Source organism: Apodemus sylvaticus, chromosome 5, assembly GCF_947179515.1.
Source record: "Apodemus sylvaticus chromosome 5, mApoSyl1.1, whole genome shotgun sequence".
Lineage (NCBI taxonomy): Eukaryota > Metazoa > Chordata > Mammalia > Rodentia > Muridae > Apodemus > Apodemus sylvaticus.
The window spans coordinates 111,730,332-111,743,315 of NC_067476.1; the positions used below are offsets into that span (position 1 = coordinate 111,730,332).

General features: G+C 48.2%; 1 protein-coding gene across 1 annotated transcript in view; it reads left to right on the forward strand.

Annotated features, from left to right (window-relative positions):
* Positions 1 to 12,716, forward strand: part of Fbln7 (fibulin 7) — a 34,853-nt gene extending 22,137 nt beyond the window's left edge. The window contains exons 4-8 of the mRNA XM_052181480.1: positions 5,557 to 5,682; positions 8,289 to 8,438; positions 9,591 to 9,728; positions 10,604 to 10,742; positions 11,054 to 12,716. Coding sequence (XP_052037440.1) covers positions 5,557 to 5,682; positions 8,289 to 8,438; positions 9,591 to 9,728; positions 10,604 to 10,742; positions 11,054 to 11,426 — 926 coding nt within the window. The 3' untranslated portion in view covers positions 11,427 to 12,716. The remainder of the gene's footprint in view (positions 1 to 5,556; positions 5,683 to 8,288; positions 8,439 to 9,590; positions 9,729 to 10,603; positions 10,743 to 11,053) is intronic.
* The last annotated feature ends 268 nt before the right edge of the window (positions 12,717 to 12,984 follow it).

Genomic DNA, 12,984 nt, shown 5'->3' on the forward strand with positions numbered 1-12,984 from the left:
AACGTATGATCCTCTGACCTCTACAATTACACTGAGTTTCTGTGGTGCTACAGAAGAAATCCTAAGCTGTTAGATGGCAGGCAAGCACTCTATCAACTGAGCTGGCTCCAGCCCGCAGACCCGTATTCTAGGGGGTGTTCGGCTCTCTGAGCTGGAGAAGCCATAGCCCTTCCTTTTGATCCTTTGACCCTAGGGGCAACCAAAGGAAGTGTTTGAGAAGTAAAACCCTTCCTCATTTCTCACCATCTTGAGGCACTTCCCACAGGGGCCATTCAGTTGCTTTTACTAGATGGTCTTTCTCCTGTTTTCATAGTCAGAAAAAAATGCCAATCATTTTAAACATTTCTTTAAGAAAAAAATCCAGGCCAGGTGTGGTGGTGCACATCATCAATCCCAGTACTCAGGAGGCAGAGACAGGCAGAATTCTGTGAGGGCAGCCTGGTCTACATGGGGAGTTTCCGGGACAGTCAGAAGTACATAATACAGAGGCGTTATCTCAATGAAGAAGAAAAAGAAAGGAGGAGGAGAAAGAGGAGGAAGAGGAAAGGAGGAGGAGGAAGAGGAGCAGGAGCAAGAAGAGGAGGAGGAAGAAGAGGAAGAAGAGAACGAGGAGAAGGAGGAGGAGGAGGAAGAGGAACAGGAGCAAGATGAGGAGGAAGAGGGGGAGGAGGAAAAGGAGGAGGAAGAGGAGGAGGAAGAAGAAAAGTGTGGGAAAGATGGCTCAGAGGTTGCTTCCCTGGCTGCCCCAGCTGCTCTGAGTTCAGTTCCCAGCACCTATAGGGAGGCTCACAACCACCTGTAAATCCAACTTCAGGAGATCCAGACACTACACACATGTAGTGCCTACACATACATGCAGGCCAAACATTCACACATATAAAATAAAAATAAACTTAAAAAAATTCAACATATAAAAATATAGAAGAAAGATCCTATAAACCAAAACTCCTGTAATTTTCACAACGTAAACTCCTTAATGCCACAAAATATCTAATTAAAATAAAAATTTCCCTATTTTCTTTATATATTTCTTAACACTGTCTGCCTCGGAGCCCAGATCACCACCATATTTCTACCTGTGGGGAATGTCAATTGGGTCCTCCTACCGAGATACTTTGGTTGATTGTTCAAGAAAAATTCAGGGCCAGTTCTCTGAGCTCACACATTTTTGAAGCAATCTGTTAGAGGGGCAGCTTGATTGGGTATAAGCCACCCACCTTGCCTTTTTCTGCCTTGATTCTCTTAGAAGCTACGCATCTGTTTACAGGTGTGGACCACACCTGGTTTTATGCTGAGGACAGAGCCGAGATCCAGATGCATGCTGGGCAAGCAATCTACCAGCTAAGCCACACCCCCAGCCAGGACCTTTGACTGGAAACCTTAGTTCCAGGAGAGTCTGCCCAGGAGTCCCTAAGAGTTTTCTGCCAAAGCTATCATATTGGACCCAAGTTGAACACAAAGAAAATAAGTGCAAAAAAAGATACGGTTGTTCACATAAAAAGGCCATTGGAAGGGTTAAAGAATTGGCTCAGCAGTTCAGAGCACATGTCGCTCTTTCAGACGACCTAGGTTTGAATCCCAGAAGCCACATGGCAACTCACAGGTAACACCAGTACCTGGGGAATCTCTCTTCCTCTTCTGGTTTCATTCTGCATTCAAGGGGTTCACATACATACATACATACAGTAAAAGCACTCAAACACATAAGATCATAAAATAAATCTAAAAACAAGTTTAGTGTCATCAAGACGGCTGAGGATGTAGGAGGTTCTGGTTTTTGGTCACATTGGAAATACAACAGGAGAGGGAATTTCAGAGGCACAACGCTGCTGAAGGGGACTTCCTCCATGTATGAGAGATAAAAAGGGGGAGAGGCTCTTGCCAAATCCCATGCAAGCTGGCACACAAAAACAAAAATTAAAGAGAGAAGCTGAGCGTGGTGGCACACGCCTTTGATCCCAGCACTGGGAAGGCAGAGACAGGTGGATCTCTGTGAGTTTAAGACCAGCCTGGTCTACAAAGCAAGACCGAGATAGCCAGGGCTCTGCTACACAAAGAAACCCAGTCTCAAAAAACCAACCAACCAACCAAAACCGAGAGAGAGAGAGAGAGAGAGAGAGAGAGAGAGAGAGAGAGAGAGAGAGAGAGAAACAAAGTTTCCATGGACAACAAAGACTTGCCAGAAAGACATATTCACAAAACAGAAAACAAATAAAAAACAACAAAAAACAAAAAAGAAGTCAATATTTCAAAACAAGCTAGTAGAACTTTTAAACATATAAAGAATGCAAAACAATGCCCAGGCTCGGGAGATGGCTCAGCAGGGAAAGGCTCCTGCCACCAAGTCTGACAACCAATCCCCAGAACTCAAGTGGTAGACGGAAAGAATGAACTCTTGAAAGTTATGTTCTAACCCCTCCACTCATCACATCCTTGTGTCCTCCCCCAAAATTATTTAAAAAAAAAAGAAATGTAAAAGAAAAATATTTAAAACAGCAACATACATAAAAGTGAGAAAGCCTTAGAAATAAAGTCACTGGGATAACGGAATATTTGAAATAAGATACAGAGCCCAGAAACAAAGTGGAACAATAAAGAAAAACGCGAATGCAGCTCAGATGGTCCGTGCTTGCCTGGTGTGTGTGAGACCCGAGTCCAGCGTCCAGCATCACATAAGTCAGGCATAGCGGTGCTTGTCTGTAACATCTCAAGAGACAAAGACAGAAGATCAGAGGTGAAGGTTATCCTTGGCTACATACCAAGTTCAAGGCCAGGCTGGGCTACTTGAGACCCTGTCTTACATACATACATATATACATTCACACATACACACACATGGATACATATATGCATGTGTGCATAATTTTTAAAAGAAAAAAAGTGTACATATAACCATTCACGTTCATAGAACAATAAGTATTCATGAAACGGGAGATAGAAACATGGCTGTGCCCAGGCCTCGGTTTGCCAGCCTTTCTTCTCTTCAAGTCAAAACTGAAGGCCACAGCCCAGGACACACTTGACTGTGGTGACAGCTATCCTTCAATAGGGATATAGCCCTTGCCAGCCTGGGCGCCAGGCCCTCGAATACTTCTGACTGCTCATCAAGATAAGAAGTACGGAACGTCTGTCTGGAGCCTGTGAGGAAATAGATATGCCGGGGCACCTGTTCACAGCTCTAGCAAGCTGATGTCACACCAGCCCCTCCCAAGGGTCCAGGTGTAAGGCCGCTCAGTGTCTTCCACTGGAGTCTCCCAGGGACAGATAATGGATGCAGGCGTGCTGAGACCAAGCTGAGAGAGCTAAATGCTCGCACTTTCTGGCTTCCTTCCCATGCCTTCATGGCTTATTGATCTGCCCACTTTCAGGGGAGGGGGCAGTAGGCAAAGATAGGGTTGGACCTTGATAGACCTTGGAATACTGACCTCAGGGAGCCATGTTCCCTGTGTGTGATGCAGTCTCAGCCGCATTCCTGGAAATTGGTCATCCGAAGAAAACAGGCTGGCTGAGGAAACAAGTCACCAGACTGAGGTTACAGAGAAAGGGAATCAGCTCCTTCGCTGGCATGCGCAGTGTTTGGACAGCCTGACTCCTTCTAGATGAAATAGAAACTTTGGGAGGCCATGGTTCTCACTGGAAGGGAAGCACTTGCTTCGCCCTCTTGGGAGACACAGAAAGGTCACTGCTAGGCCAGAAAGTGGGTGTTCTCAGGTTTCCTTCCCAGGCACTGCAGTCAAATCAGAGAGAGGGCAGAGCTGCTCCTGGGTGGGAATGGTGTGTATGCATGGGCTTACATGGGACTAGGGCACTCGTTACAGTGAGGGCTCTACAAAATTATCTTTTCCAAAGTAAGACATCTCATAATATTTGTTGTAGAAAGGGGACAAATACAAAAGGTATAAATGAGGAACAGACAGACAAATAAAACATCCGCGAGCTGCATCACACACAGGGAACACGGCTCCCTGAGGTCTGTACTCAAGTCAATGGTTTCCTTGTGGGGCAGTACTGAGGATTTGAACCCAGTGCTGAGAAAAATCTACTAAACTTTATAATTCTCTCCCTCTCCCTCTCCCTCCCTCCCTTCTTCCCTCCCTCCCTCCCTCTCTCTCTCTCCCTCTCCCTCTCTCTTCCTCCCTCTCCCTCCCTCCCTCCCCCCTCTCTCTCTTTCCCTCTCTCCCTCTCCCTCTCCCTCTCCCTCTCCCTCCCTCTCCCTTCCTCTCTCTCTCTCTCTCTCTCTCTCTCTCTCTCTCTCTCTCTCTCCCTCTCTCTCTCTCTCTCATCTTCTCTCCTCTCCACAGAAAGCTGAGTATGTAGCCTGGGAACTCTTCCCTTTCACACCACCACTGCCAATGGATCCCCTATTGATGGAGCCCAGGGGAGCTGAGCATAAGCTTGGAGAATTAATTTTGCCCATCTCTGAATATTCCAGTGGGCCATTGTACTGCTGGTTTTGTGTGTCAACTTGACACAGGCTGGAGTTATCACAGAGAAAGGAGCTTCAGTTGGAGAAGTGCCTCCATGAGATCCAGCTATGGGGCATTTTCTCAATTAGTGATCAAGTGGGGAGGGCCCCTTGTGGGTGGTACCATCTCTGGGCTGATATTCTTGGGTTCTATAAGAGAGCAGGCTGAGCTAGCCAGGGGAAGCAAGCCAGTAAGGAACATCCCTCCATGGCCTCTGCATCAGCTCCTGCTTCCTGATCTGCTTAAGTTCAGTCCTGACTTCCTTTAGTGATGAACAGCAATGTGGAAGTGTAAGCTCAATAAACCCTTTCCTCCCAGACTTGCTTCTTGGTCATGATGTTTGTGCAGGAATAAAAACCCTGACTAAAACAGCCATCATCTCTCTCCTTTTTAATTTCTTGGAATTTACCTCCTGTTTAAAAGATGATCCGGGGCCAGGGCCCTGGCTCAGTTGGTCAAAGAAGCCTAGCAGGCCTGAGACCTGGGTTCCATCCTAGTATGGAAGAAACTCGGGCACGGCGATATACACCTGTTAATCCTAGCCCTCCGGAGGTGGAGGCCGGAAGGTCCCAAGTTCAGTGTCATCTTTGACTGTACAGAGAGGGCGGCCGAGGCTAGCCTGGATCCACCTTGGAAAAGTTGAAGAGTAGGAGGGCCACACTCAGGCAGATGCCAACACCTGGCCACAGCTGTGTATGTCACCGCCTCATAAATTATAGCACCCTGGAGCATGGCGGTGTTCTGTCCTACACACCGAGCCTGTGTGGACACAACGTGTGGCAGATACTAGAAAAGCAATGGCTTGTGTGTCACTCTCTACCCCTGAAGTTCCCACACGTAGAGACAGTGGCAAGTGTGAAGATAGAAAGCTGGGGTAGTGACGGTGTAGTGGTACATATCTATACCCAGGAGGCTGAGGCAGGAGGATCACAAACTAGCGTGCCAACCTGAGAATCATAATGAAACCTTGTCTCAAAACCAAGCCAGACAGGAAGCTGGAGTGGCCCTACGATGTAATGAAAATCCCATTGTTAGTTTTTGTTTGACTTAGCACTAGAATCTACAACCGTGTGTCATCATCCTCTCCTAGATATCAGTGAGTGCTCCAGTCGTCCTTGTCACAATGGAGGGACATGTGTGGAGGGTGTCAACCACTACAGATGCATCTGTCCTCCAGGAAAAACTGGGAACCGCTGTCAGCATCAGACCCAGGCTGGTAGGTAGCCACTGTGGGGCTTGGTGAGTGGGGATGCTCCCTGGGGGCTGGTGAGAATACTGGTCATAGTCACCAAAGGCGGATGTGGCAGGAACTCTGTGTCTCTCATAAACTTGAGCTTTTCCTCTCTGGTTCCTACCCACAGGCTGATCCCTCTAGGACCCTAAGGTGCTCTCTCTCTCTCTCTCTCTCTCTCTCTCTCTCTCTCTCTCTCTCTCCCTCTCCACACATACACACACACACACATACACACACAGAGGCAGGGCTTGGGAAGATGCTGCACTGGGGTACCTTTGCCTGGTTAGCGTTTTGTCTGCCAGGAGAATCACTTTTCCTTCCAGTGTTCCCAGTGTCCCCTACAAAGTCAGCAGTACGAGGGGCTTTAAGATATGAATGAGCAGACGTTTGATTAGTGAGTCCCAGCCTATGGCAAGAAAACCTAGTGATAAGGAGTCTATGAAGGGTAGATTGGGGGCTTCACACTATTCTCCAGCCAAAAAATGCAACCCCAACAATGCCTGTCTGTCTTTGTTTCTGGGTAGACTCCTTGTGGGGGAAGGGCATTGGCAGAGAGTGTAAGATGGGGGGCTGGGGGGGGGGGTAGGAGAGCTGACATGCTCTTGGTGCTGGAGACACGGCTCACTTTGTGGGTGCTCATCTCCCACGCAGGAAGCCACCACGAATTTGGTTTTTAGCATCATTATGCAAGGCATAACGGTGTGCATCTGTGATCCCAGCACCTGGTGAGGAAAAGCAGGAGAATCAGATATTTAAGGCCATCCTTGGCTTCATAGGAGAGTCTGAGCCCAGCCAGGAACACAGGAGACTCTGCCTCAAATAAAACAAAACAAAACCTCTTTATGGCCTCTGTAGCCACCAGCCCCAGGTCAGGCCTAAATAGTACACCCACAAGTTTGCTGCTCACTGGGTCTTGACAAAGTGGGACCAGCCTGACAAATCCCTTTTCACAAGGAAGCTTCCCCCAAAGGTTCCGTACAACTCCCCACAATAAAAATAAGGTAAATGGATTAAAAGCAAACAAACAAAATCACCATCCTGGCTATCCTGAACTCAGGATTTTGTTTTTGTTTTTTTTGAGACAGGGTTTCTCTGTGTAGACTTAGGCTGTCCTGGAAATCACTCTGTAGACCAAGCTGGCCTCGAACTTTGGGATCCACCTGCCTCTGCCTCTGGAGTGTTGGGTTTAAAGGGGTAAACCACCACAGCCTGGTGGGTTTTAAAAAAGATTTTATGTGTGCCTGAATATATATATATATACAGCCTGTGGTGCCTGATGCCCTTGTAGGCCAAAAGATTTCTTGGTCTCCCTGGAACTGGAGAGTTAAAGGTGACCTTAAGCCACCATGTAGCCACCCTTGCCTACCCTGCAAGAACAGTAAGTGCTCTTAACCTCTGAGCATCTGTCCAGCTCTGGTAAATGAATTTTTAAAAAATAATTCTTATAGTTATTCTCAGGGTCAAGGCAGGATCACCTGAATCCAACTCAAGGCCAGCCTGAGGCAGCAAAGCCAGCCTCAGTCTTAAAATAATAATATTGGGGATTGTGGTTCAGTGGTTAAGAGCCAGAACTACTGACTCAGAGGACTTGAGTTTGATTCTTAGCATCAACATCCGAATGCTCATAATTGCCTGTAACGCCACTTCCAGAAGGAAGCCCCTTTTGGCTTCCACAGGTACTACAGTCAAATGCACAAACACACACACACACACACACTAAAAATTAGAAAAAAAAATATTGGGAGAGGCTTACGGGATACTGGGAGAGCATTATCCAACTAATGGAAAAAAAGGTTCTAGGTGAGCCTATTGGGTCATTCTTAGTGTGTACCTGTTCAGTCCTTACTTTTCATTCCTGGAGAAGACTCCAATCTTGGGGATACTTCATAAAATGATTCCAGGACCCAAGGAGCAATGACCCAAAGGTCTCACAGCAGAAGATCCCCAACAAGGGGCATTTAGTGGCCAGCAGGAATTAGGAAATTAATTTCTGGTTTTGGAAAGATGCAAAAACTGTAATCATAAAACAACTAGCCGGGCAGTAGTAGTGCATGCCTTTAATCCCAGCACTCAGGAGGCAGAGGCAGGCAGATTTCTGAGTTCAAGGCTAGTCTACAGAGTTCCGAGTTCCAGGACAGCCAGGGCTACACAGAAAAACCCTGGCTCAGAAAAAAAAAAAAAAAAAAAAAAAAAAACAAACAAACAAAACAAAACAAAACCTACCTTGAAGACACTGAAGAAGCTATAAGCTTGTACACACACACACACACACACACACACCCCGAACAGAAAAAGTGGAGGCTCAGAGTTTTAAACGCTTATGTTCACTGCTTTGTGGGTGTTGTACAAGATTCTCAAAATGAATCTCAGACTTGACACTGCAGTATGCCTGACTGTTCCGCCATTACATTCCAATCTCTCGGGTCCTGTCCAGGTCGCAGTCACTCCATTTAGGTTAATCACTTGACATTCTTTCCCAGCTGTAGAGTACACCCTGGGAGATAGGGTCTCACGGGTCCTGGGGCGCACCGCAGGTGTCCGGGAGCGGGGAGAGGGGGTGAACCGCAGAGCCTGTCTTCTTCCCGCAGCGGCCCCCGATGGTGGCCATGCTGGCATGGCCAGCGACCCCGCCTTCAGCCGTGCACCCCGCTGCGCACAGGTGGACAGGGAGCAACACTGCAGCTGCGAGGTGGGATTCCATCTGAGCGGCACCGCGGGCGGCAACAGCGTCTGCCAGGGTAGGCTCGGGCTTGGGCTACCGGGAGCTGGATCATGTGGGAGGAGACCTGAGACCAGGGGCAGAGCTTGGGGGATGGGACAAAAGGGTCTTCCTGGGCGTGGTCTCAGTACCGGTGATTTGCCTTTTAGGTAAGGGTTGCCAGAATGATAGAAATGAACAGGTAGACTTCAGGGGTGTTCTGGAGAAAAAAAAAAACGTGTCTGTTCACCCATCTTATCTTCCTACGGTTGGGCTCTTGTAAGGAGCACCAGAGCCTTCTCTAAGACATTATAGACAACAGATGGAGTGTAGAGGGTATGCACTCAGTCTCTAACATACGCTTTTGTCCAGTCCCATCACCTTTTAAACCTGGAATGATAGGGATGTAATCCCAACACTTGGGAGATGGAGACAGGAGAATCAGGAAGTCATCGTCTGCTACTTGTTGGGTAGGGAAAGAAGAAAGCAGCCCGGGTGACAGGCTTGTCCTCTGACATAGCCTGGAGCTACTATACCCAGGAGGAGCCTTTGGCCCTGTTGTGCGCATGCGCACCCCCCCCACCACCACCACACCGCTATGTGCCGATGGCTCAGATCATTTATGGCAACCAGAGCCATGGATGTGGGCGCAGTCTGAGACTCATTCCCTGGTCTCCTCCTCCCAGTTTAGCTGACTATAGAGCAGTTCCACCCTGAGATCTGGCCAGATGATGCTAAGATGCTCATGTCAGAGCATCAGAAGTAAAAACACTCCTCACCTCCTTTTAAAGAGGCATCTCAATATACAGGCGAGGCTGGCCTCGGATGGAGATGCCCGCTTTAGCCCCTTAAATGCTAAGATCTCAGGTCTGTACTGCCCCGTAGGCTGCAGCGCTCTCTCACTCTGCTTCTCCATTGCTGAAGATGAGGAGATCTAAGATGGGTGTCTGAATCAGGTACTAGTCTCTGAGCTGGGTACCTGACTCGCTAACCTATGTAGTTTCCCCATGCACACTGAGGAGCCCCTCTGGGATTCTCCATATCGGCTCCTCCTTTTAGTTCTCTTGGTCCTAGACTTGGGAGAGGGGTCCTCTGCTCCTTGCTGTGTCCAGCCACTTTGTCACAGCTGCCAATGAGTCTGGTTGATGGAGGCCGTGTAGCCTCTTGGAATCATGGGCACTTTTGTCCCCAGATGTGAATGAGTGTGAGATCTACGGGCAGGAAGGTCGCCCCCGGCTCTGCATGCATGCCTGTGTGAACACCCCTGGCTCTTACCGATGCACCTGCCCGAGTGGATACCGGATCCTGGCTGATGGGAAGAGCTGTGAGGGTGAGTGAGACTGTGTAGAGGCAGCTGACCGTGAGGCCAGAGGTCACCTCCCACACCTAGTCACCTGATTAGGTTAAGAGAATCAAAGATCTTGGTAAGCATTTGATCTTGAAAATGAACATAACAAACAGGTCTTCCAAAGGTCAGGCTACATATTCTACACAGATAGGTTGGCTGATCACCCAGCATCTTCTGACCTCAAGTGAGTGACATTTCTGGATAAAATCACTTCTTCTTATTGAGCAATGCCTTTAGCCAGACCTGAACCCACGGACCAACAAGACAGCCAGACTTCACGTTATTAGAATCTGAGGGGACCAAGGAGGCTTCACGGCCGGCCCTGTGTGTCCACGTTCTAGTGTCCTCTGACAGGAAAGTTACCTTATAGGAGCTGTACCCCAGCATGGCCAGGCTCTGCAGCCATGACCATGTGTGGTGGCTATTTGAGGACACCAGAGAAGCAGAGCCACCCTGGTCAGGGCTCATAAGAGCCTGACTAGTTGTGACTGGAAGGGTTCATCTACCCTCAGGACTGCACCCAGACTGAAAAGAGAGACCACGGCTGCTCAAGCCTCCATCTGCAAAGCTCTACTAAACACCAGAGTCCTGCAAACAAGAGGGCCTGGAAGCCAAAAAGGCCTGGGAGCCTGGCCAGAGTACAGGCCAGCCACTCTCCCAGGAGTGGCCTAGGGTGGGTTGTAGATAAAAATAAAAAACAAAGCACATGGCTCAGGTTCTACCTCAGTGCTACATATCCATGTGGCCCCCAGAAGACAGGGCTAAAATGTATCTCTTTCTAGTCATGGTGCAAATAGGCACCATTATCATCAAAGAGAGGAAGATTGACAGCCTTTGTTGTATCTCCCACAATACAGATGTTGATGAGTGTGCGGGCCCACAGCACACATGTCCCCGGGGAACCGCATGCATCAACACTGGAGGCGGCTTCCAGTGTGTCAACCCTGAGTGTCCTGAGGGCAGTGGCAATATAAGCTACGTGAAGACATCTCCCTTGTGAGTATATCCAGAGCTGCTCACGGCTGGGCAAGCATGGCACTCACTCAGTGTGGCTGGGCTAGACTCTTCTGATAGGTTCATGGGGAGGAGGAAGGGGACATAATTACCTCATACACAGGAAATACGAAAGACAGCGATGCTTCTCTGAGCTTTCATTTCCCCTATAGCTATCAACTCACAGGAAATACAGACATTTTGTTCTCCAAAGGAGATATTAAAGTCTATGGGAGTGTGGCCTCTTCAGAGGGTAGGTAGGTCAGCTCTTAAGTTTTCCCAAGTCTAACTCTCTCCATTTGCCTCTGCTCCAGCCAGTGCGAGCGAAACCCTTGTCCAATGGACAGCAGGCCGTGTCGCCACCTGCCCAAGACCATCTCCTTCCATTACCTCTCTCTCCCTTCCAACTTGAAAACGCCCATCACGCTCTTCCGCATGGCCACAGCCTCAATTCCTGGCCATCCCGGGCCCAACAGCCTGCGCTTCGGGATCGTGGGTGGGAACAGCCGTGGCCACTTCGTAATGCAGCGCTCAGACCGGCAGACAGGAGAACTGATCCTTATACAGACCCTGGAGGGGCCTCAGACTCTGGAGGTAGATGTTGACATGTCGGAATACCTGGAACGCTCCTTCCAGGCCAACCATGTGTCCAAGGTCACCATCTTTGTGTCTCGCTATGACTTCTGAGGATGCTGTGGCAGTCGGGAGGCTGGGGTTTGAGATCTGGGTTGATTTCACTTCCCCAAGGTCACACTGCAGGCAAGAGCTGTGGTGGTCTTTTCTTTTCTTTGTCATGTTCCCACCTACTCTGCGTGTTCACTCAGGCTTCTAGACCAGGGGCTTGTGCAGACGGGAAACCACAAACAAATGCTGTTTCCACCATCACACTACTTTTTTTTTTCTGCTTCAAGCCCCACCCCTACCCCTTTAGGAGACAGCACAGAATTTCAAAATGCTATGTGACTGACCATGTGAATCTGAACCAGCTGAGGTGGGGAAGAAGCTCATGGTGTGTGCTTGAGACAACAGGCAACAGTTCTGCATTGAGGTCACTGAGCTTTTGCTGGCTGAGTGTGTTCTAGCTCTGTGGATGGTCTAATGGCCCCGTGAGCTACCTACCACGATGATACCGTACCCTGTGACATTCCAACCACCTTCTTATCAGCAAGCTATAGGGGAGCCTGGCAACCCTGAGCAGGTCCTTCTAGACCAAGGAGTCAACATGAAATCATGGATTTTGTCAGAGTTTCTTCACTTGAGAGAAAGCATGTCTCAAAAACATGACCTGCTTTTATGGCTGTGGAACTAGAGTCTGTTTCTATTCTCTGCCCATCTGACTTTCCCCTGAGTGTGAGAGAACCTTCTAGGAAGAGGTAGTCCTCTTTCTGCCCAGCTTGGACATGGAGGATAGAGAGAGTAAGAGAGATGATGTGTAGGATTGCTCCAATAGTTTCAATATAGGTTGATCACATGGGAGACCGGTATGGATGGCATCTGGCCCTGGAATGTTTAGGAGAATACTCAAATTGTCTTTCATTCCATGGTTTCTTCTTTAGTTGGAGGAACCAAATGTTGATGTCTTCCACATGAATGAATCAGGAAAACTCCATCGAGCACTGAGAACTGGGTGGGGCCATTCCAGTTAAAGCTTAAAAGCCGGATGGGATGGATTGAGAGGAGTTTCAATGTCCAAATAGATGCTAATCTACTGGGAACATTGCTTTGTATACGTTTTAGCTTTAAAAATATTTCTAGAAGATGGGACAGGCTGAGTGAATTTGAGGGCAGTATGGATGACATAGTAAGACTGTTTCAAACAAAATAAGACAAGAGGACTCGGGCTGTAGCTCAGTGGGAAGAGTTATTGTAAAGCATGCACAAAGCCCCAAGATCATTTCCTTGCACTGCATAAAACTGAGCACAGTTGTACATTTCTTGGCTACATAGCCAGTTTGAGAGTTTGTACCTGGCCTCTTCTCTGAGACAAAGACTGGGAGTCCTCCCATGGTTTCAGCTGTAGTTTCTAACAACAACAAGGGCCTGAGCATCTGCTTTTCCACGTTGTTACATGACTCATTAAAACAATTTTCAGAACCTTGTGTTTCTAGATCAGCATTTCTCAACCTGTGTGTCCATACCCCTTGGTGGAGGGTTGAATGACCATTTCATCAGGATCACCTAAGACCATCAAAAAACACAGATATTTACATTATGATTCATAATAGTAGCAAAATTACAGTCATGG